General features: G+C 46.6%; 3 protein-coding genes across 4 annotated transcripts in view; 2 read left to right on the top strand and 1 right to left on the bottom strand.

The window, feature by feature from the left end:
* Positions 1 to 5,987: 5,987 nt before the first annotated feature.
* LOC108927124 (3-oxo-5-alpha-steroid 4-dehydrogenase 2-like) lies at positions 5,988 to 10,153 on the top strand. The gene is made up of 5 exons (XM_018740207.1): positions 5,988 to 6,355; positions 8,158 to 8,321; positions 8,678 to 8,779; positions 8,901 to 9,051; positions 9,890 to 10,153. The coding sequence occupies exons 1-5, from the start codon at positions 6,033 to 6,035 to the stop codon at positions 9,954 to 9,956; spliced, it is 807 nt and encodes a 268-aa protein (XP_018595723.1). The 5' UTR covers positions 5,988 to 6,032; the 3' UTR covers positions 9,957 to 10,153.
* Positions 10,154 to 11,308: 1,155 nt separating this feature from the next.
* On the bottom strand, positions 11,309 to 15,658 carry mkks (MKKS centrosomal shuttling protein). Of its 2 annotated transcripts, none has more exons than XM_018740001.2 (6): positions 15,559 to 15,658; positions 15,140 to 15,367; positions 13,098 to 14,468; positions 12,678 to 12,859; positions 12,358 to 12,468; positions 11,309 to 12,090 (listed from the first exon to the last, which is right to left on the bottom strand). In XM_018740001.2, the coding sequence occupies exons 3-6, from the start codon at positions 14,194 to 14,196 to the stop codon at positions 11,608 to 11,610; spliced, it is 1,875 nt and encodes a 624-aa protein (XP_018595517.1). In that variant the 5' UTR covers positions 14,197 to 14,468; positions 15,140 to 15,367; positions 15,559 to 15,658; the 3' UTR covers positions 11,309 to 11,607. The 2 variants fall into 2 exon arrangements, with proteins under 2 accessions (XP_018595517.1, XP_018595518.1); XM_018740002.2 differs by having other exon boundaries at positions 11,311 to 12,066.
* A 1,803-nt stretch (positions 15,659 to 17,461) lies between these two features.
* The window catches only part of slx4ip (SLX4 interacting protein), a 28,084-nt gene continuing 22,251 nt past the window's right edge, over positions 17,462 to 23,294 (top strand). The window contains exon 1 of the mRNA XM_018740020.2: positions 17,462 to 17,488. Coding sequence (XP_018595536.1) covers positions 17,462 to 17,488 — 27 coding nt within the window. The remainder of the gene's footprint in view (positions 17,489 to 23,294) is intronic.

Genomic DNA, 23,294 nt, shown 5'->3' with positions numbered 1-23,294 from the left:
TATATGTACTGTATAAAAACAGTAAAAAGCTAAAAATATGACACGCTCTGGTCTGTCTGTTGCTGTGTGTGTGTGTGTGTGTGTGTGTGTGTGTGTGTGTGTGTGTGTGTGTGTGTGTGTGTGTGTGTGTGAGACCGACTGCTCTTGACTGACTGGCAAACTAACCTTTAAATACACATCCATCCATGTTCGCTGTAAATGATAATCAGAATGTGTCTGGCTGTACCATGGTAGCAAGGATTTGAAATACATCAGTTAGGATAGAGTTAAGTAGATTGCTGCTGATTAAATTTTTTACTTAAGCAGGATTGGTTATCTTCTGTTTGGAAAAGAAATATCCTGAGAAGTTTTGCTTTCAAGTGGGTTATTCTATGCTTTGTGTAATTTGAAATGGCATCGCTTCGCAGGGTTTTCTTTTGAACATGCACCTTCTCACCCTCATCAACATTTTGGTTCTTTGCTGTTTTGTTGAGGCCTCCTGTATCTTCAGTGCCCACGAGAGGGAGCTGAGACATCATGATGTGTTTTGAAAACAAAACTGAAACAACCCAGAAGCTGGATCAAAAATTGCAGCCAAGTATGACTTGATATCATCCATGGCTTGTTGGCAAAGTAGCGGAACCTGCTGGGCTTCCTTTGTCAGGGCCCGGAAAAATATATGGATGTTCTTTCTGCTTTCAGATCTTGCCAAGATTCTCTGATAGTTCCAAGACTGATCAGCAGGGTGGATGCTAAAGCAGCTTGACATTTTTAAAATGACTGCGCCGTGGCGTCTAAATTCTATAACAGATCCTCCTGGACCGGTCCTGCTACTCTCATTCTTGGGTGTGTCAGGATTAAGAACCGCTGACTTGTAAAGAGATGGGGAGGTGATTCAATAACCAGTTTGATGTGCTTATATGCGTAAGGGGCAACAAGTCATGACAAAAATGTCAGATCTTCTGAATTAAGAGAAGAACCTGCTGTGCTGATACTGTAAAGCAGCATGCTGGAACAGCAGGGCAAGGTGTTACCTCATAGTTTGAATCCACCTTGGTGTGCAGAGTTCCCCACGTGTTTCTGACTCAAAAATATGCAGAAGAAGGCAGCGGTAAGCCACTTTCATTACTCCCTTCGCAAGAAGCCTGTGGTCACTATCGGGCAAATTAGACTTGATGGCACCAACCCTAATGGGCCATAAGGTCTCCTACTGTACAATGTTTGTCCTGAACTAAGGTAACATCTATATGTTTAAGGGTGCTAGCACTTAAGCGTATATAAAGGTGTATAGCATCTTTAAAAGCAGCTTCTCGCAGCATTTTAGAATTAAAAAATGTGTGTACAAATATATCGATTTAAAAAATGACAAAAATCAACAGAATAATATTGTAAAAAGAAAATAAGATTAATGACGTGAGGGGAGAATGTGGCAAAGAAAAAGTACACAAGTCTGAAGTATGTAAGTAATTGTGAGAATGGGGGTCTTCAGCCTGGATTTAAAGGTGACTAGAGGAAGAGACTGGCCAATGTTTAGGGGAGGGAGTTCCACAGTTGAGATGCCTTGCATGAGAAAGGTAGACCTTATTGTAGACAGGTCAAGTGAGGGATGTGCAAGAGATCATGTCAGAAGAACAACGATTGCGAAATGAGAGGGGGAGAGGTCCCAAGTCATGAAGAGCTTTACGGGAAAGCATGAGGCTCTTGGAGTCAATTCGCTGTGGTTTTATGTTTGCAAATTCTGTGAGATCTGGTACGCAGATGTGGCATTCTATAAATAACCCGTTGACAGTCATCTTTGTTTATAGCATTGTTGTGGATTTGGGTTTTCGTGTTTTGTCTTTGTTGCTTTTTTTTTTTAAACCTAGGATCCTTTGCTGAACTTTGAGAATGAACCTGTCATCAGTGCCATGAAGGCTGTTGCATTATACAGTCGTGCTTGAAAGTTTTAGAATTTTCTCTATTTTTGCACAAATATGACGTAAAACACGGTCAAGTTTTCGCGCAAAAGTCCTAAAACTAGATGGAGAACCCAATTAAACAAATGCGAGGAAGCCCACCAGCATCCCTGACTTGAAGCTCCTCCGTAAGGGATGGGCTGGAACTCCTCCAAGCCGATGTGCACGACTACGTTTTTGTCCTGTTGCTTTAATTGATTTTTCTTTATCTGGTTTTAGGACTTGTGTTTTAGTTCATTGGACTATGGGAGGAATCTCCTGCCAAATGCATGCTATTCAATGCGTCGCCATGCGGTTAAACCAGTCTCTTATTTTACCTCCCTGACGCAACCAGATTACATGCTACCGTGTGGAATTGGTGGACGTCCCACAGATTTAACACTTTATATGAGATCTTTTCTTCATTTCTCTTTGCTGTGTCCACAGCAGAAACTAAAATGTCCGCAATGAACTACAGCTACTGTGCAAGACTCCCTGGAAACCTTCTAATCTCTTCTTGCCACTCGTCCATCACCTCCTACCACCTGTGGTTTATGCGTAGGGTCAAAACGGCATGCAGAGAGATGGTACACCGGGGAAAAGCGAGTATTAACTGGCACCTGGAGCGAGGGCTCAGGATCAGAAGGTTGCTCATGCAGCAACTTCCAGTAACTCCCAGAAGAATGTCCATATATTCCACGATTCACTGGAACTATTACTCAAAGCAAAAGTATTTTTTTCAACTGGGAGAAATTTAAAACACATGCCCTCCACATCTTTCCATTCAATTCTAACGTGCAATTTCTAGCCGCTGATCTCCCTCCACGAAGTGTGAAATCACTCCTGGTAGAAGTTTGCTCTGGGACAGCTACATACATGTTGTCGCACCAAAGAAGACATGATGAATTTATTCTTGATCCCTTGGTTTATTTTATGCCATGAACTCAAAAGAGTGATGTCATTGGTTTACATATTATTGTTTATTATTATTATTATTGATATGCAGTATTTCTTTCCCTGCTCCCCTTTGTAGGAAAGCAATAAAATGTGGAGATGAAAGCATGGAAGGGTGGTCATGAAGTCCATCCCTGTTCCTCTTCATTCAGGAATAACCTGACACCTTCGAGGAAAAGTAGCTGTCAAGAGGTCTCCTGTCCTGGATTATACTGTCCATCTTGGCCACGTTGAAGGAAATCCCCCAGCTTTGGGGTGGAGTTAGTAGCCATGGCCTGGTCTTGCTCAGTCCAGGTTGGGTATGGAATGTCTGAACCCAGGTGCCTGTGTGACTCGGGAAGTTCCCGGAACACAGATGGAATCTTGATTCATTTACTGCAGTAGAAATGGGCTAAACAAATAAATCTGGGCAGAAGAGACGGCTGCATCGAAGGAACGGTGGGACCAAAACCGTAAACTGTTTAAGACTCGCGAACGTGAGGAAATGTGCTCCCAGGAAAGTAATGGCCATATTTTGAATTTCCACTTGAGGGTGATTTTATCAATTATGGTTAATTGCCCTCAAAGAAATAGGGCTTCCCGACATTTTTGAGGCCTCATTCTCCCTGTTTCTCCCATGAAGAAAATCCAATGGGAACCCGTCCATCTCCGCAGGTTGAAACAAGAGCCCTGAGCTGAACGGGAGCTTGTGGAACCAGGACCTCAAATTCAGCTTGTTCTGGCGTCAAAGAAGACGTTGACAAACGTGGTCAAGCAGAGGATCTACTGAAAATGGGGAATGAAAGCTGCGAAAAATTGTGCTCTGGCCCTATAGTCCGATGGCACGTCTTGCTGAATCCGTTTGTCTTTGGTACAGCGCTGCTGCGTGCGGTCGGCAGGAAACTGTGAAGGTCGGGAAGTTTCCTCCGGAAGATTCGGATCTTCGTCCTCCGGCACCGGGAAGTACAGCATCTGTGGAACCTGAGTGAGAAACTGGCTCCATCCTCCCGCCCGTAGACCCTGAGGACCACTGGAGGAGGACCTTAGCCTAACTGGGTTTGGTTCAGAGGTGCACCAGGTAGTTTCCAAGGACTGCAGTGGGGTGGTGGGGGGGAGGGTCACTCCTCCAGGCCTTCAGTTGGCTTGGGGGGGGGGTCATCTGAGCAGGAATTCCTCGTGTCCATGTGGATGCTGCAAAATCAAAGAATCCCAGCAGAGGGAGAGGGGAACGCTCAGCCAGCTTCATTTCGTCACGTTGAGAACTCTGCGCACTCGCAGGAGCCCGCAGGGTGATCCGACTTCCAGCACTTTCTCTCGTGCTCATACGTTCATCTCGCACACGCCTCATGAGAAAAGCTGACAGCTGCATCGCACCGCTTGTTTGCCAGACCACCCCATCACCAGCAGCTGTAAACGGAGCATCTATTCCGTGGCCAGGAGAAAAACATCCTTTCCTCACCCACATCTCATCCAGTGTTGGATCATCTGTTGGATCATCTGTGACCCTTTTTTGGGTGGGGTATCTGTAACCCAGCGCTCAAGCCTGCCTTGTTATCCTTGGGCTCTCAAAGGCTCGCACCCCTCCCACTCGGGGATTTTCTTCCATTCCCGCATTCCTCCCAGCCATTGTTCTTATGTAGATGTGGGACCTCTGCAGTCCCATGCTTTCTTCCTCATTTCACGCCACCTCATCACCGATGCAGCCACATCCTCAGAGAATCCCCACCTGCCTTGGCACTACTGGCTTTCATCCGCAAGGATTTTTCACAGTGGAATGAGGAATTCAAAGTGAAATACTGTGAAAGGGCTCTTATGAATAGTCCAGAAATATTAAGCTTTACACTTTATCCCTGGGGCATTTCGGTGACTTTGTTGCACGGGATCATGTTGGAACTCAGGGCTGCTGAATGCAGTACAACGCTTCACTCGTAAGAAGATGGGAATGCGGTCTGGACAAAAGACACGCGTAAAGGTGCGGTACGGTAGCACAGCGAGTAGCGCTGATGTCTCGCAGCGCCTGGGTGGTGCGAGAGGACGTGGGTTCGATCCCTGCTCAGCCTGTGTGGAGTTTGCGTGTTCTCCCCGTGTCTGTGTGGGTTTCCTCTGGGTGCTCTGGTTTCCTCCCAAAGACCTACTGTTCAGGTTCATGCATAGTGTGTGAGTGACAGAGAGAGTGTGTGTGTGTTCCACTGATGTATGGATGAGTGACCCAGTGTTAGTAGGGTATCTAGCAGTGTAAGTTACTCTGGTGAATAAGGTGTGTGGGCTGATAAAACTACATAGAGTTCATTGAAAGTCGCTTATGTCAAAAGTGTATAATAAATAAATATAAGGGGTAACAAGTGCTAGATGCTTGATCTTCACAACTGTGGTCTCTGGTTCTTTTTCTCTCTGCATGTCAATCAGCACCTTCTCGGTGGCTGTAAACAGATATTGGGAACCATGACAACTACATGCTTGTTTACTGTACACTGGAGCATTTTTTAGGGAGGCATGGCACCTAGCTGCAGTTTTTGGGGTTCCCCTTCTCATGTGCACTGACCTCCAATTTATATTTAAAAAAAAGACTTCCCCAGAAAACTGTCTTGCATTTCACAATATTATATTCACCTCAAGAAAATGCCCTAAAATGAGGCCAGCTGCTCCTCACAAACCCCGATTAAGGACTCAAGAGAGAAGATGCACTGATTGACCTAAAGGTCTAAGAACGCAGCCCTGTCATTCTCCACTGTTTCACGAAGCCTGTTTCCTTGTCTGATTTCCATGAAACGCCGAAACACTACAGTGATTTTGAAGACACGTTCACTTACCCGAGAGTATGGATGAAATCCACCTCCTCTCGAACTGAAAGTGTGAGACGCGTGTGCAGACGGGCACGGACCTCAGCGCTCGCGTCCACATCAACCATCTGTTTTGAGTCGGAGACTCACCCAGCAGCCACATCAGTGGCATAAGGATCGTACTGAACCAGCTGCCTGAATCCAGCCCGTCTTAAGCTCCAAAATACCAGAGGAGCTTGAGCGTTTCACGTCACAATATCCTTTACGTGCATGTGCCAAGTGTGCTCCTCACAGCTGCTTAATGCACATTACAGCCCTCTTGTGTTTCAGTCTCCCAGTGGCAGCCTGATCATTAGTCCTGTGATAATTTTCCTGTTGGGCGGAGCCTGCAGAAGCTTGTGGATGGATGATAGCAGGGTGGCAGGCAATCCCTCACGAGGCAAAGCGAGAGAACATGCAGTGTCGACAGGACGTGGTGCAATGGTGCAGCTGGGGCTTCATGCTGCTTGGCCTGGGATTCTTGGTCAGGCAGAAGAAGACGGAGACGCCGTACGGCCGCTACGTGGACCCTTCTGAGGGGCGCAGGATGGTCCCGGCCAGGGTGGCCTGGTTTGCCCAGGAGCTGCCGTCCTTCCTGGTGCCCGTGCTTCTGCTCGCCACAGCGGAGGAGAGCTCCTCCATGGGAAGAGCCCTGCTTCTCTGCACCTTCTGCTTGCATTACTTCCAGAGGTGAGATCTGTGTGGGAGATCTTGTGGACTTGGCTGAGAAATGCCTTCATTCTGCAGGCTGGAGAAGCGGTGGGAAGAGCTCACTGTGGCATGGACCTTCTTGAGGGAAGTAAAGTGCTGCCAGAAGGTAACTGCTCCAGCGTGTTCCAGGGGAAGTACCGCAAAGTGAATGCAATAAAAGCCGTTCTTGGAAGCGTGAAAGAAATGTGGAGGATGAAATGAATGGATGCTGGCAGCAAGAGCATGGCACGGTGCCCATCTTGCATTCCACGCTTTCATCTGTGCGCACGGTGGACCGGGCTCTGAACTAATCTGATCAGATGTGTTTCGGATGGGTTGCTAGGGCACAATCGGCACCAGCTGACAGCTCTCGGGGTGGAGGGCGACTGCTGCGATCGCAATTTTGGACCGAATTCGCAAATCCAAGGCTTGACCGAGAGCCGCTCTTCGGTCCGGCGAAGGAAACCAGGGCTTGAACAGAGGTGTCTCTGAGCTCAGCGAGAGAGTTTCCATGGTGTCAAATATCTGATGCAGCACAGAACTGACTGACATTTTTCACGCCGCACATACATGACTTTTTTGCCGCGTGATGTAATGAAATGGCGGGATTTTGAGCACAGTGGCTGTTTTCAGTTTGCGAATGGGGTCTGTCCTTGATGTTGATGATATAGCAACTGAATATGGATTTGGGAGGGAGGACTTGCTAATCCAGCTACTTTATGATGGGCTTCCTGGGGTGGCTCTCTCCATTCCTCCGTTAGTCCCTGAGGGACCGAGTCTGAGCACAGATTCATCTGTGGTTCCCCTAACCGTGATTCATGCTCTACTGAACGTTGTCTATTTGTTTTTCTAACCTTGGGGGAACTACATGTGCCGCCTCCTCGCGTCCAGACCGGACCGTTCTGTGTTTGCTGGGCATCTGCGGGAGTAGATTTGAATCCATCTCTGTGTGGCGTTTACATGGATTTCCTCCAGCTGCTCTGGTTTCCTCCCATAGTCCAAAGACACACGTTTCAGGTTTGTCGGTGACTCTAATTGGCCTGTCGTGCAAAGTATGTGGCTACGCTGTGATGGACTGGTGACTCATGGAGGAGGACAGAGTTGTCCCATGGTGGACCCCTCCTAGCATCGAGTGATTCCAGAATAGGCTCCAAACCGCTGCGACCCTGGCCAGAAGAACCGGTTAGTGTGAGTCAGTGGTACATATCGGTGATCTCGTCCAAAGTGCGTCCGCAACCATCACGGACTCGCACAGCTACCGTTTCTAACTCGGTAGATCAGTTTCAAAGGCGTATAGCGGTTAGTGCCATCAGCCCACAGCCGAATGACTAAAGTTTGAATCCCACCACCTGCTGCTGGCCCAGGTCAAGGTGTATTTACACTTATTCGTTTAGCTGGAGATGCTTTTCTCCAGAGCGACTGACAATTTCAATTTACAGCTATTTATCCACGTACACAGCTGAATACATTTACTGGAGTCACTTAGGGTAAGTACCTTGCTCAAGGGTACTACAGCAGGAGGTGGAATTTCAACCTGTGACCTTTGGTTCGAAAGGCAGCAACTCTAACCACTAGACTACCGGCTGCCCCCGGCACTTACCCTGAACTGACACAGTAAAAATTACCCTGCTGTACACATGGGTTAACGAGTGCAATTACTCAGTTATTTGCTTTCATGGTTTGCTCTGGATGTTCTGGGAGTGAGGTCACGGCTCGTGTGGCGAGCGTCAGCTGGCATCCTCAGCGCTGCGGTCAAAGTTCGCCGTGGCTCCTTTGACGCGTTCTTCTCCTGGTTCTCCCAGAACTTTCATCTACGCCCTGCTGATCCACGGCCGGCCCTGCCCTCTCTGCATCATGATCTCAGCCATCGTCTTCTGCTCCTGCAACGGCTTCTTCCAAGGCTACTATCTGCTCCGCTGCGCCGAGTACGAGCACAGCTGGCTGAGAGATGCTCGCCTGTGGATTGGTACGTTGGACGTATTAGGGGTGGGGTGGGGTGTTTACAGCATTACATTAATGGACTCAGTCCCTTTAAGAAAAGATTTCGAAAAGATTATTCAGTTAAAAATCTGACCATGTAAAAGTAAAGTTGGCCAAACTTGCACAATCCAAGCTAAGATGCATCTTGGCCTCGGCCATCGGGTTGTAAAAACGGTACCTTTGTGACACGGCTCTTAGTTTTCCACCGAGGGCGGTGAAACGAGCCCATCCGATCCGTCTTTTAATTTTAACCGCGTTCTGTTGGAGTTGTGGAGGCGGGCCGTGCAGAACGGTGCGCTTTTCGAAGGAGGAGCTCGACCATCTCTCTGCCTTCGTTTTTAGGATTGATTGTGTTCTACGCGGGAATGGCCATCAACATCCACAGCGACCAAATTCTGCGGAAGCTCAGGAAGCCGGGAGAAACGGACTACAGGATTCCAAGAGGTAGCAGCTCGAGCGTCATCACACGTCACTGTTGCTCTTTATGACGCGACGCCGGTGAGTTTTACCGCGACGAGGAGCGATCCTGATCTTCGCATCCCGTTTTGCCCCAATGTTCCCCCAGGAGGACTGTTCGAGTACATCTCGGGCGCCAACTTCTTTGGGGAGATCGTCGAGTGGTTTGGCTATGCCATAGCAACCTGGTCCATGCCCGCATTCTCCTTTGCCCTTTTTACCATGTGTTCCATTGGACCGCGAGCCTACCACCACCACAGGTACCACACGCCTTACCCTTCCTCCTGGACCAGCCGATAGCATAGGGGTCGGAGTGTTGTGATCAGACCCAAAGACTGCAGGTTTGAATCTTACCTCCTGTTGTGGGACCCTTGAGGACGGTACCCAAATTGCTCCAGTAAAATTACCCTGCTGTATAAATGACTAAATCACTGCGAGCCACTTTGGAGAAAGGGTCAGCTAGGTGAATAAATGTGATGTAAAAGTACATCCTTCCTGTGTCTCCTAAGGCCACGGAATAGGTTTTAGACCTATAAATGAGTCTCGATAACCATCTGTGACAGTAAATCAGACATCATCTTGGGCATCTGTTCTTAAAGTGCAATATTTCACAACGGATTGCTGTGAAATACAACAGCAGTTTATTAATGTGTCACTCGAAAGTCATTTTCATGCTGCAGGAGAGTCACAATGTGACTAAACCCATTTAGGCAAAAATGTTCATGACCTTCACTCCTGTTTATGAATCATTCTGGAAGCATCATTTTCACTGACCATTTCTCCGTCATCTTGGACGCAAAAGGCAGCGCTTACGTAAACTGGGAATAAATGAGCTGTCCGGCGGCACTAGTGGTAGTCTAGTGGTTGCAGCTGCTGCCTTTAGATGTAAAAGGCGGCATGTTTAAATCCCACCTCCAGCTGTAGGACACTTGAGTAAGGCACTTACTGTAAATTGCTCCACGGAAATTACACCGCTGCATAAATCTGTAAATCCTAAGTAGCTTTGGAGAAAAGTGTCTGCTAAAAGAATGACTGTACAAAAGGACAGTATGTGAAACAGCACTTGCTCAGAGTCCCTGCCCCTCTATTGTTCAATAGATTCTACCAGAAGAACTTCAAAGGCTATCCCAAATCCAGGAAAGCTGTGGTGCCCTTCATCTTCTGAGCAATGAAGTCCCTGGACAAGAAGATTGGAACAGGAATTTGGAGCAGCGCTTGAGATGATCTGAGCACTGGAGGACTGGGCAAAGGTGTCGTATCATCGGTGGGAGCATCTTTGCAGCGTAAGTGCTCAGATACCTACAGTACAAGACCTGATCGCTCACCACACCCCAACCAGACTGCTATGCTCCTCCACGTCTGCCCGCTTGGTGGTTCCACATACAAAAGGTCCAAAATCAAAAGCACAAAGTTTCTCAGTTCTGGCTCCAATGTGGCGGAATGACGTACTCCTCTCAGAACTGCTGAATCTCTATGCATTTATGAAGGGTCTTAAAACTCACATGTAAATATCTACCTTAGTTTTGTGTTTAGAAATTGTTGAATACTGGATTGAATACCTTTATGCAGCCACTAATGTGATGTATACTGGTTAATATGGTGGAATGTGACAAACTAAGTGTACTTTAGAATCACTTGTCTCCATCCAAGTCTCTCCTTTTGCTGATGTAACGCACTCATTTTCCTCTGAGATGTACGTCGCTTTGGACAAAAACGTAGTAAATGAATACTTGTAAACGTACCACTGCATCCTGCACTGAGCCTACTTTTTGGCATTTGAGTATGAACCAACATACTTTATTTTACAGAACACATTCAGTTCCTTTCATTATGTTTAGGTCAGAATCCATGTGTGTTCATTTTTGATTAAACACTGCTATAACCGGCAGTACTGTTCATTCTGCCCATGTGAAGAAATATTACGTGTATCTAACTATGTGAAAATCGGACTAATAAACACTTTTTTTTGTAAGCAGCTGCACTATTTCTCTTGAGTTTCTGCTGGGGAGCTCTGTGCACCGTACTTGGGTCCCCTGCGTTCACCATTCCTACAGAGCAGATGGAACTCTCTGCAGCTGCAGTTTCCACTGGGTGGTGTTGGAATAAACAGAGCCTTATTTCAGAACCATCACTGGAAGCCTGTGCAGTGTCCGCAGCACCGAGATGTGTGTTTGCAGTGTCGGGATCGTCTCGTAGACCACGACTGGAATTAGCCAGGCAAGGCAGAGCGTTATTTTTCGGAGCCCACGGCTGATCCAAACTTCCCTGCGGGCGGCAACGATTTGTCCATTAATTCTGCAAAACGCAGTTAATTTATCAAAAACATATGCTAATATACTACATACTTTGCCATCATTTGTTTCCATAGAACCATATGCAGTTCAGCTCTACAAATCATTACCCTTCAAAGCCACTGTAGCTGGTAAACATTTAACCTCATGTCTATAAAACACAATAAGTTGAGCTGTGTTATAATAACCCACAAAATCTGTTCCATGACAGTGCAGTGAGGGTTACTTTCTACCCAGAATTTCTAGCCTGTAAAACAAGATGGCAAACCACAATATGCAATTGTGCTGATGCTGTTTTATAAAATATACAAAGTGTTGCAAAATTTTACTAGGCTTGATCAAAAGTAAAACACTGCAGCAAACTTGTTCTTTTGCTTTAAGTTATAAACGCAAATCAACTAGCGATATGAAACTCTTGAGCAGGTGAAATACCGCCACCTAGTGTTAAAATCATTTACTGAACCTCTGAGCTCCGCAGGCGAAACAAACCAGTTTTGATTTATTTATTAAGCAGAAGTACAATCACTAAACTCCTGACTGACATGAGGAGAAAAGTTCATTTTTGTCCTGAATAATGTACTTTAGATCTAGAATGAGATTTGCTGTCTCCACAGCAACCTGCAAGGCGTTTAACTTGGCAGGGAAAGAATCGAGTACGTGTGGCTGAGAAGCGGTGTTTATGAGAGGCGCTGGAGGGAAGGGCTCGTGTCCAGTCCCGAGGGGAGTCCACTCCATGTTGGATTGACCGCTGATTAGGCCGCATCCGCAGGACCCCACCAGTTCTGCCCAGGAGACCCCTGGCGGTGGGGCAGCTGAGGTAGGCCAGCGGTGGGCGTGGCACAAATCCATCAAACTCACTGTGGTGTCGGACTCCAGGGCTCGGGCCGTGGCCTCCAGGGAACGGCAGAACCCCTCGGCAGCCAGCAGATAGTCACTGCGGGAGCAGCCCAGATCAGAGGTGGCCTGTGTCACAACGGTCTTGCTCTTGGGAGGAAGAGGGAGGGGTGGCTCACAGGCCAATCAAAACACCCCAATGAAAATCACCTTCGGGTAGACACTGGAAGTAAAGATTTCACAGCTCCCTAGACATACACCCACACCTTTATTTTTTACAGCAAAGGCATAAAGCTTAATAAATGAGAAACAGAGCATGCAACATCAGTGCTACTTTTGGGATTTGAGGCCAAAGGCCCGACTCCTCAATCATGACGCCACCCGTGGCCTTAGCCGCACAGAACAAGATAGGATCACACGGAGCTGCTGTTCTGCTCTCACCTTGTGCCTGATATAGGAAGCCAAGTGTGATTCAGTGCAGCCGCCTCCAAGCAGTGCTGAGGGCTCCTTCAGTGTCTGCCTTAGCACCTGCTCTGCTGTCTGACACGTCACCTAGAGCCCCCATGCAAGTGTGTTAATAGGAAAAATAAAGGTGAAAAGATCCCATCACTGGACACACAGCACTGTTCATGTCATCTGTAAGGACTGTAACAATTTTGGTAATAAACTAGGCACTAGCTGTTATTGTTATTCTAAACTTCAGTTCAAGCTCCTTTGCACACCGCTGCGATACCGCACCCCCTGCTGGCGAGTCCTGGTACCTTGAGCTCATCCAGTGATGTCTCGCTTCGGTGGCAGAGCACCAATGTGCACACGGCCGGGTCCCCAGCAGGGAGGAGATGGAGCAGCTCTCTGGAGCCACATCGGTGGACGCCAAGGGTCCCCACGCACCCATAGCAGCTGAACGGGACAGCGACCTGGAAGGTGGCCACCGGCTGAGCACCTGTATCACAGTGGAAGTCTGAGGCCACAGCTTTAAGAATTTCAGCTCTTTCACATATTAGGCTGACAATCATGATTGTAGAGAGAGGTGTGAGGTTCACACCGCCATGCCAAAATTGTAAACAAGATAATGTTCTATGTGGGGAAAGGAAAAACCACTGCCTCTGCCTGTAAACACAGATATATAACTAAGTGACTGGATAGTGAAGTTAGCACAGCTGGTTCCGCTTTCTCCATGCCTGTCATCTGGACGAAAGGCTCCATGAGGGCGAGCCCAAGTCTCTCAGCCACGACGAGGCCGCGCCCCCTCAGCATGTGCCGCAGGACTGGATGCACCACCTTCTGGCAGGCGAGCAGCCGCACCCCATCCGTAACCAGCTGCTCCCCGAGTTCCAGCAGCTGCTGCAGCACGGCCTCCTCGACGATGGTCTCCCCGTGCACCTCCAGGGACCCGTCCCCTTCCTCCGCCAGGTCCCCTGCCAAGGAGGTGCTGAACAGAGCCACCCTGAGATCAGCGCCCAGCCTCTCGACATCTGCAGCCCGCAGCTGCTCCGGCATGTCTACCAGCAGCCCCACAAGCGCAGTCGAGGCCATCGGGGGCTGCCCCTCCACGAGATGCGTCACAGCTGTCCCTAGACGAACACGACCCGTGGTGGAGGAGGGCACGGTCAGCAAGAAGGCCTGCACAACCTGTAGGACTATGTGCTCGGCCTCCACCTGTGTCAGCATGCAGGCGGGCTTGCTTGTCAGCACCGAGCGCGTCAGGGTGAGGAGGTCCCGGCTGCTGCTGAATTCCACCCTCACCTTGCAGCTGCAGTCTTCCTGGGTCAGGTAGGTGGTGCAGAGGCCGAGCAGCTGCCTGTACACAGTGGCCACTGCAGGGGGCTCCACCATCAGCCTGCGAGCTTCCACCAGGAGCGCAGAGCACAAGACCCCAGCAAACAGGCCGCAGTCACCAAAGCGGGAGGTGTGGTTGAGAACAGCGGCAGCAAGCAGCTTCGGGACAGGGTGAGAAAGCTGGACAGCCTTCAGCAGCACGGAAGAGGTGGAAGTGGTTAGGACGTGACCCCCCACGTCATTGTGGATCTGCTTGAGTCGGCCGGAGGGGCCCAAACAGGATGTAAGTATCTGGTGGAGGACAGCGAGCTTCTGGGAGACGTTGCTGTCTGTCAGAGGGGCAGCCGTGCAGACGGAGGGCTGCTTCTTTGACAGACGAGACATCTTTTGATTTTTCACAAAACAAAACGGACAAAAAAGGCAGACAGGTCCAAAAAAAAAAAAACCCTGAACACTAATTTTAATATAATGGTTTATTTCCACAAGGGAGAGAGTGTCCATTTAATTTAAATCTCCTCTAAAAGGCTTCTAAACTATGACTCAGCCAAAAAGTGCGTGGCTGCACCCCAGCGTCAATGCGAGACATCATTCGTCCACACTTTTCTGTTTTGTCCGTGTCTGCGAATGAGCAGAGCTTTTCATGGCTTTCTGCATGAGCCACGTCCCAACGTGGATGCCGAGGAAGGAGGCAGCTGCCACCCACAGCCAGTTCTTCCTCAGCCAACTCTGGTTCTTCATGGTCATGATCAACTGCTCTCAAAAGGCCTAGGAATCTGTAACATGGGACATAGGGACACAACATTCAGTGAACAGATAAAACAGGTAACAGGTCTAGCACTATAACGGTGACTTAGCGCTGTAGAGGGTAAAGCCAGGGCCTCAGCATGCTGGAGCTGCTTGCTCAAGTGGAGATTCAAATCCAGCTCAGGGAGTGTGGAGTTTCCAGGTTCTCACCGTATCCACAATGTGAATGGAAGGAGGGAACAGTAAATCATTCACAGCTAATGATAATTCAGGAGTGTATCATCTCAAGACCTGCTAAGTAATACGTTGCGTGAGGGACAACAATCAATAACTGCTCGTTTAGTGGACGGTTGCCCTGACTCTGTACCGGCAGCCCAAGGGTGCAAGGCAGAGTACACCCCGCAAGGGACGCTACATCGTTTTAGGAGAACGCAGAGCCAACAATCCACCTGAAACACATCTCTGGATGGTGGGAGGTAACCAGAGCAACAGAAGGAAGTCCACACAAACAGGGGAAGCACACAGAAACGCTACACAGACTGAGCTGGATTCAAACTCACGTCCCAGCAAACATCCCGGAACTGGGAGACATCAGCACCAGTGTGAATAAACACAACAACAACAACAATAATAATAATAATAATAATAATAATAATAATAATAATAAAAACAACAAAACACAGCAGCACACAGTGCATACATGGATGATGGAGCGCAGACACACTACTACTTTCCCCCGGACTGCCGCCCCGACGCCACATAGGACACAATGGCGGGCTCGGGGATGTACTCGTCGTCCTCGCGCTGCTGCTTCCCGTGCAGCGCCGGATGGCCCTTCAGCTGGAACCAGCCCCAGTGGATGAGGCCCAGGCTCGCGCTCATCACGATCAGCACGCGGTACTGCCTCCACACGTTGCCGAGCCCCATACTAGAAACGGGGGGGATGCAGAAAAGGCGCAGTTAAAACGATTCCCTTCGCGTGACAACGAAGCAACAGCCGGGTAACAGCAGAAACACCGGCCGAGTTCTCGTCACGTCAGGAGAGACAGTCTCAGGACCCTGCCTGCCTGCGCGCGCACGTTATATTAATAAACAATACAGTTTCAAGTCTTTTCTAACCTTGTGGCATGATATCGTAGAATTACTTATACCATCCGACAGTCTAAAGAAAGAGCTCCAGGCAGTGAATTTAAAAGAAATAAGAACCTTTACGTCAGGTAACGATAACCTTCACACCCGGTCGAAGAACCATTATGGGGTCCTTTTTTTTAGTAGGACCCGGCGTTTCCTTTTTTTTTTCCATAAATAGTTGTTGCTTTTTTAGTTATGTAAATCATATTGCGTAGCAATACACGCGTGCAAACTAAAACAGTTGTTACCATAATGTTCCACACAAACATAAAACAGTTCAAATAACGGAATATTTTTTTTTTTTTTTGCTTCACACGAACTTTCGAGCGCATTTTGTTTTGCCTAACGTGCGCATATTATTGAATAAATATTTTAAGAATACGCACAATTTTAACGTATTTTTGCGGCCTCAAGAGAGCAGGCGGGCAGGAGGGCACGCGGGGGTGGTCCTCGAGGCTAGCCACGTGACCACAGTTCAAGTCAGACGGCGGGAAGCTGGTACGTTACTCATGACTACTTAATAAAATCTGATGTGTGTTCGACGGGGTGTGAAATGAGTTATAAGTTTAACAGATAGATCAGTCAATGGCGCCTGTACTGGAGGTGGAGTAGGGAAGTCAGTTAAAAAGCTGTGCTTCGCCCAAACTAAAAGTAACAGAAAATAGAGACGAAGCGAATAACCGAAGAGAGTTCGCGAACCGAACGCGGGTGGGTTGTAGGTGTCGCTTTATTTTTTAACGGCTGAGTTACCAGTAAAACAGGAGTTAAGCATTTTATTAACAGACCTGAGGCTGAGTCCCCGAAGTTTTTGCGCGTTCCCGACTGAATTGATGCCGTAACGCGGTGATTCAGTGGGAGCGCGCTCGCTTTGTTGTTATTCGGCCACTTTCTCCTTGAATCAAGAATGGTACAAGGTTCCGAATCTACTAAGATTATTTTGTTTCAAAAGTACATGTTTCCTCCCTGTCATACTGTTTTGCTGTGGAACAAACACAGCCTGTTTCACGCCCAGCCGATAGATGGCAGTAAAGAGCACGGTGCGAGTAGCAGTAGGGTCACGTGAGTTCAGCGCGCTTCGCCGCTTGTGGATTTTGGAGCCGCACTCTGGTTTTCCTGATTTTACATGCAGTCGTCTCGGCTTCAGTGCCTATGAAACATTCCCTTGTATTCATTTAGCAGATGCTTTTCTCCAAAGTGACCCACATCTCATAGAAAACACAATGTGTGCATTACATAACACACAGACATGGCGTGTTATGCCACTTTTGCGTAATTAAAATGAGTTGCAATGGAGTTGGAGCAGAGCACATAAATACAGTAATCGCTTGTTCACTTACTTTTGTTACATTCAAACTTTAATTCATCTAGCTTTTCTCCAAAGAGTGCATTACATCAACAGAAGGTTTTATTTATTTCATAATTACATTTCACGGCCTATAATTTTTCTGAAATTCCACTTATGCAGCAAAGTTTAACAGCATTTTATACAAGCAAAATCGCCGAGCTCCAGGACTGACGTATTCCTACTTGTTTAATTCTGCCTTATTTCTTTGAAGCTATTCAGCCATCGTAGCAGTAAATAACTGGCTTTGAAATGTCTTATAAGGTTCAACGTAAGTTGTTATAGAAGACTGAGTGTGTGCGAAGTGTTTGGATTTCAGCTTGTTTTTGCAGTTAAAAAATGTTTGTTTCCCAGCTTTTGAATTGTTTTGTATGGAACAAAGTGTCCATTGCCTTTCAGTCAGTGTAATGGTTAATACACTCAGCAGCTGTATAAATACGTATTTCCATTTTCATGCGCTCTTACCTGAAAAGTTTCAGTTGGAGAATTCAGTGCTGATGCTTGTTTCCCTTTTCATTTTTCAGGTTGTGCTGAAATATCCTCTCTAAAATGTGTCTCAGCAAGTTTGTAATTAAGGTATGTTGTGCAATGTTTGCAATGTATGTTTGATGTTGAAGGACATGTTTGGGTTTGGTTCAAACAAACATCCAAACCATTAAATTTTAACTGTGTTCATTATTGTTTTAATGGTATGTGTAGTTTTTTTTCTGTTTGATTTTTACCTTTTTGGTGTAATTAGCTGTGTAGGGAATTATACTGTACAGAATTCTGAACTTTGGTGTTTAAACAATGGATTTACTGCAGCATTTTTTTCATGTTTAACTAACAGAAGTTAAAAAAAAAAATGTTAGTCACAAAACAGTCATTAAAACAGCAATAAATGAATTTGAATTTCAGTACCAAAGCCATTGAACTGGATGTTTTGAGGAAATTTAGTACTTGGGAGAAGGAAAATTGAGGTAAAAACAGTAAGTATTGTACAGTACTATATTCCTGTTTGGTCAGTAGGGGGCAATGTTGACTTGAATTATTTCTCCCTTATACCAAATCAATGCACCTATGAAGAAAAAAAGTTTTTATTGGAACTTGAAAAAGTTTGTCTAATTTAGACAAGCATGTTAGTTTTTGTGGTACTGATATGAATGAACATATTTAGAGGCACACCGTTTTCCCTTGCTGCACAGTAAAATATTTTAAGCAACTTCTTTTGATTTACTCAGATTGTGAGCTGTGAAATCAAATTAAGTACCAGAATCCAGAGTTGTTGTTTTTATTTCTTGGCAACTCTACAGTTCACTAAATGAAAGAAGAGGGTAATCGGTCAGAGGAGGAGCCCCACTGACCTCACTGAGGAAGTCTGTGTTATTCTTTCATTGCTGGACAGCAGGAAATCTGAGGGGCCAGCAGCCAGCGGTGCACTTTAGCAAATGCAATTTGCCCCGCACCCCTGGCTTGTCTTGCAGTTCTGCAAAATTACTGGAGCATCTTTTCATTATAACCTAATAAATGTTTTATTCCAGAGGTCATATTCCATTTGAAGTGAAAGTGGAGTCACTTCTTGCAAATCAAGGGTCCTGGCCAGCTGTCAGAGGCAGATCTGGCGGCGTGGTCACGGCCTCACTTTCTCAGCCCTGCGAAGCTCCACCTCATCCCTGATTCCAGTTGAACAGCCGATGTAAAGCACGTCAGATGTTTGTGTTAAATGATGCAAGAAGCCATAGGTCCCTCTGTGTTGGAGTTTCATTTATCAAGGGATCTAGCACTGGGTTTTGGGCTTTTGCACCGATATTTTGTGGCTTCTGTTAATGGGATGTGGGCCTTTTAGTCAGAACGATGGCTCAGAGTATTGCACAGGACCCCCAGCACCCCCACCCTCTCTCACCGTGTTGTAGCTCCCAGTGGATGAGCAAAGTTGATTAACATCCCACAGCAAGTGATGGGGCCCCTCCCTTACATTAAGATTGTCTGCTGGGGAAACATACAAATATTTGTGTAAGTTGTGCATTTACATTGTGTCCTCTTAGTAAACTGCAACAAAATTTTGCTTGTTGTAAATTCTTTCAGCGGCATGGTGGTGCAGTGGTTATCCGCAGTGCCACACAGCTCCTGGCCTTTCACATTTCAAAGATGAAGGCAACGGTAAACCACTTATGTACCCTCAAAAACAGAACAAGTGGTCAAGACTTGACATTGACTTGATAGCGCTTCTTCTTTTGTCATAGAGTTTTCAAACAAGTTGCAATATATTGCTGCTCAGAGTCATTCTCTTGCATTTGGCTGCATAAACTCAGTGGCAGATGAAGAGGAAGGTCTGTATTCCCTTTGCGTTCAGCGCCAGGTGACCTTCACAGATTGAGTATCTCAAGGCGGCCTGATTTTTGCCACAGTGTTACAGCTGGCTTAGTGTCTCCAGTCCTCTAGCTTACATTACTTGTTGCAGAGCCTTCCATTTAATAAAGAACCCCTGTCGTCGACAAGGGAATATTAGGACTGTTGTGGAGTGTGGTCCGTTTGAGCAGTGGTACTGGTCCCTGTACTCTTGTCCAGTTTACTAGTACCGAGCTATAATATCCATATGAGTTTGTGCCCAGTTTTTGCAACATCTTTGATTTAATAGTAAGGTGGGAACATTTTATCATTTCAGTAAAGTTAAAGAAACACTTTCAAGTCTGGTTTCTTTCAGAGGAAGTGTTTGGTGGACGCTGCCAGCGGGCGTTGTTGTGAAGGTCGTTGTCATGTCGGTGACCGACTGGTGCACTTCCTAATGTTTCACCAAAGAGGTGTCCTGATTTATTGGTGTCAAAGGGCTGCTCTTCCTCCAAACTCTTGTTTACGCAGTGTTACTTGGAGTTGTTCCTGTCTGATCTTGTAGCAGAAATTCCACTTGTGGGCTGTGGCTCTATTTGTTATTAAACTAATTGTCCTCAGGTGTGCTAATGTCTTTTGAAGCCTTCCCCTCGGAACATCGAAGTGTGTGTGCCTTGCGTTTTAAGAATTTTGTTAATTTTATTCGAATCCGCTCCCCCCCCCACCTTAATGAGAAAGGGTTGACTTCTGTGAGAAAAGCCACCTACAGTAGTACGTGAGATCAACAAGGAGTTTAGAACAAAATCGGAATTGAGCCTCTAAGGTAGCACCCCCCCACCACAGGGGGTTTGCACAAGTTTGAAGTACAGAGAGATTTTTGTGAAAGGTGGTATTTATTGCTGTATCCTACTTTTTCCTTTGCTCCCCCCCCCCAAACTTTCTCTTTGTAAACATATTCGGCTGGTTCATGTCAGTCTCATGGTTAGGCTGCCGGAAGGGGCCCCACTGAGACCCAACCCCCCACCCCATGACCTTGCCAAAGGAATTCCACCCAAGTAATGGTGGTGACAAAGACCACAGGGAGTTAACAGCTGCCTAGTCTGATGGGGTAGGGGGTGATAAGCCAAGGTGGGGAGCTGCTTGGGAGCTGTCCGTGAAGCAAACCAGAACAGGGCACCCCTCAGGACTGTGTGGAAGGGCAACTGCTGAATGACTTTGCTGGTGCTTATGTTTGCAGATGCGGGGAAAGAAAGAAATGGCTCATGGGATAGATTGTGGTCCAGATTTTTCAGTTTGGTTTTTGGCAGGTCAGCTTCCCTTGATATGTCCACAGGTAGAATGGGCAGAAAGCCAAAGAGGGAAGGGGTTTTAGTTTAAGGAGGTTCAGGTTCTTCACAGAGCAACAGTGCACAAAGCAGCACAAAAGCAGCACAATAGCATACAAAGGCAGTGGTATTAAGTAGCACTGGAAGCTGTTTCAGTTCTGTTGTTACATCCCGTTTTGCTGTGATAAGCTTCTCCTCTTCAGCAGTGAACAGAACAACACTGGCCTATTTTAGCGTTGTGTGAGACAAGGGACTTCTTTAAATGTCTCTGTCTAGGGGACAGGTGTGACACTTGACACTCCATCTTACAGAGGATGTTCACACGACAGGGTTGTGTTCCTGTGGAGCTGGACGTTGCTGGGAAGGTGAGGCAGGTGCCTTCTCATGTGGGGACAGATAGCAGTAGACCAATATCCCAAGGTCTTGTCCCAGGACCTTTAGGAAGTAAGGAATGGAACTCATGCATGTTAAGTATAGGAGGAGCAAAAAAAAAAATCTGTGTATGTAAGATTCACGTGACCTTTTCCTTTGTCTTGTGTACGACAAGGGTGATTTTTACGGGGGTGTGGGGTGGCCTGCAGCTACAAAGCTGGCTTTGGAAAGTAGAATAATACTGGTCACTCAGGGCACTGCTTGTGTCTGCCTCTGACCTTTAGTTGCGCCAGAGTTCAGGAGTCATCTCCTGCAGCTTAGGCTGAAGACTCACAATGTCTGTCATATGATGCACCTCCTTCAAAAGCTTCTTTCGCAGTGCATTAAAATCTCCAGCGAATTTTATGAGGAACCTGAACGGCGGACTGCAACTCTGTTTTTCTATGCACTACATGTTGGTGTTATTGTTGTATGACTTTGGGATGTGTGTATTGTGGTCCTAGAACTAACGCACATATAAAATAAGTGCCACAGAGTCTATACCTCACTTGTACTGTCCCATAATGGACTGGTTTCAGCCTAAACATCTCACCTTTTGTGAGCACCCCTTTAGGGCATAAACCCAACCCCCAGACAGAGAAGTCTTAAATATAGGATCTTAGTGACTGGGAGCATTCCTGCCTTGTGCTGCTTGTAGAAGCCCTGAGTAAGATCCTTTCATGGAGCTTTTGTCTTTTTCTGGGTGATTGACAGGACTGATCTTTGCCCTCGGCCTCTGTTCCAGTGTCACATTAATGGCTGTAACCTCACAACTACGTCCACTGATCAGTGGTGGACAGGACCAGACAAAAGAGCAGGGAGGCAGTCTACAGGATTGGCTGTAACATCAGACACCAAATTTGAAGTAGGAAGGCATGAACTTCTAACCTAAAAGCTGCAGCTTTAAGCCTCAAAGGGGATTTTTCTCTAATACCCTTGAACAAGGCACTGAACCTTAGTCTCTCGACAAAGTATTCAGTTGCATACAGTAAATAACTGCTAGACACTGGATAAAAGCATTGGCTAAGCAAGAAATGGCAACATCTTCATGTAGAAGATGTTCTGTGAGCTGTCGAAAGTGGCTATGAGCAGGACTACAGGAGAATGGAGGTCATGTATTTAAGTTTGTACTTGATTTTATTATATATTCTAATTACATGTCACCTTTACATTATCAGGCTAAGTCACACTCACTTTTATGAAAACTGACTTTGGTGACAAAGACGGCTTCAGTTATGGTTTTAAAGGCAAACTGTTTTTTTTTTTTTTTTTTTTTTTTTTTTTTTGAAGCAGTAGTGGAAATGAACAGATGTATTTAAAGGGGTGATGTCTCATAAGAGCAAGATTTCCTTTTTCACTAGGGGACGCTCTATACAATGATTCCAATGAGGCATGCCTGCGCTCATCTTACCTTTTTTGTTTAAAGAAAAGTCACTTTAAAAGATAAGGGAATTTACATAGTCATTGTTTAAGAATGTATCAAGCCTCTTGAAGTTTCCATTGTTTTTTTTCCCTCCTTGATTAAACATTACTGTGATGTCGGTCTGAGATTATTTATTTGGCTGATGGGTGCTTTTTACTGTATCATTTTGGGGAAAGTACCTTTCTCAAGGCTACTACAGTAGGAGATGGGATCAAACCTAGGTCCTTTGAGTGTGAGGTTGCAACTCTACCAACTACACTACCTGCTGCCCCATGGCAGCACACTGTCCTTCTTGCCCTCCTGAGGGGGTCGAGTGGCCAGTTGGGCGAAGATGACGATTCCTCTTACATTTTCTGAATTGACTGGTTGGCATTTGCATAACTGTGTTATGGGGGATGTGATGTGGAAACAGAGATGAAGTGAGAAGGGAGGTGTCTGTGTCACTCAAAAGCATAAATAACCAGCTGGAGAGCAGAGGGAGGGGGCAGTGGCAATTTGCCAGAGCATGATGTCAAACACCAAGCTCTTGCTAAAGCACGCTCATTTAATTCTTCTTCTTACGTCATCCCACAGCTGTGCCCTGCTTTGGACAGCTTCAGCTGCGGAACTGCAGGCTGGCACTGCCCAGGTGTCCTTTTCTTTCTGCCGTACCATAATCATCCTGTAGAAATTCAAAAAATGATCCAGCATAGCCGGTGGTCTTCACTCATGAATAATGGCTTAGTGCTGGAGGGAAGGTTTACATGAGACTAATACGTTTCTTTGCTGCTGTGAGCTGATTTACACTAATGTGCATACCGCAGTCAAGGTGGTTTGAAAGATAGGCCTGTAACCTAAGTAACTGTGGCAGTTTTGGCCTCTGAGTTTCCAGTGATGTACTGTTGGTGACACTGAATAGCTGGACTGCAAAAAAACC

The sequence above is a fragment of the Scleropages formosus genome, chromosome 4, assembly GCF_900964775.1.
Source record: "Scleropages formosus chromosome 4, fSclFor1.1, whole genome shotgun sequence".
Lineage (NCBI taxonomy): Eukaryota > Metazoa > Chordata > Actinopteri > Osteoglossiformes > Osteoglossidae > Scleropages > Scleropages formosus.
This window is presented reverse-complemented; position numbering and strand designations above follow the sequence as displayed.

Coding starts and splice junctions, on each gene's coding strand:
- mkks (XM_018740001.2), bottom strand. CDS start 14,196: ATGGACACTCTCTCCCTTGTGGAAATAAACCATTATATTAAAATTAGT. Junction 12,860..13,097: donor GCCTTTCGTCCAGATGACAG/GCATGGAGAAAG, acceptor ACTGTGATACAG/GTGCTCAGCCGGTGGCCACC. Junction 12,469..12,677: donor CATCACTGGATGAGCTCAAG/GTACCAGGACTC, acceptor TGGGGGCTCTAG/GTGACGTGTCAGACAGCAGA.
- LOC108927124 (XM_018740207.1), top strand. CDS start 6,033: ATGATAGCAGGGTGGCAGGCAATCCCTCACGAGGCAAAGCGAGAGAAC. Junction 6,356..8,157: donor TGCTTGCATTACTTCCAGAG/GTGAGATCTGTG, acceptor TGGTTCTCCCAG/AACTTTCATCTACGCCCTGC. Junction 9,052..9,889: donor CGAGCCTACCACCACCACAG/GTACCACACGCC, acceptor ATTGTTCAATAG/ATTCTACCAGAAGAACTTCA.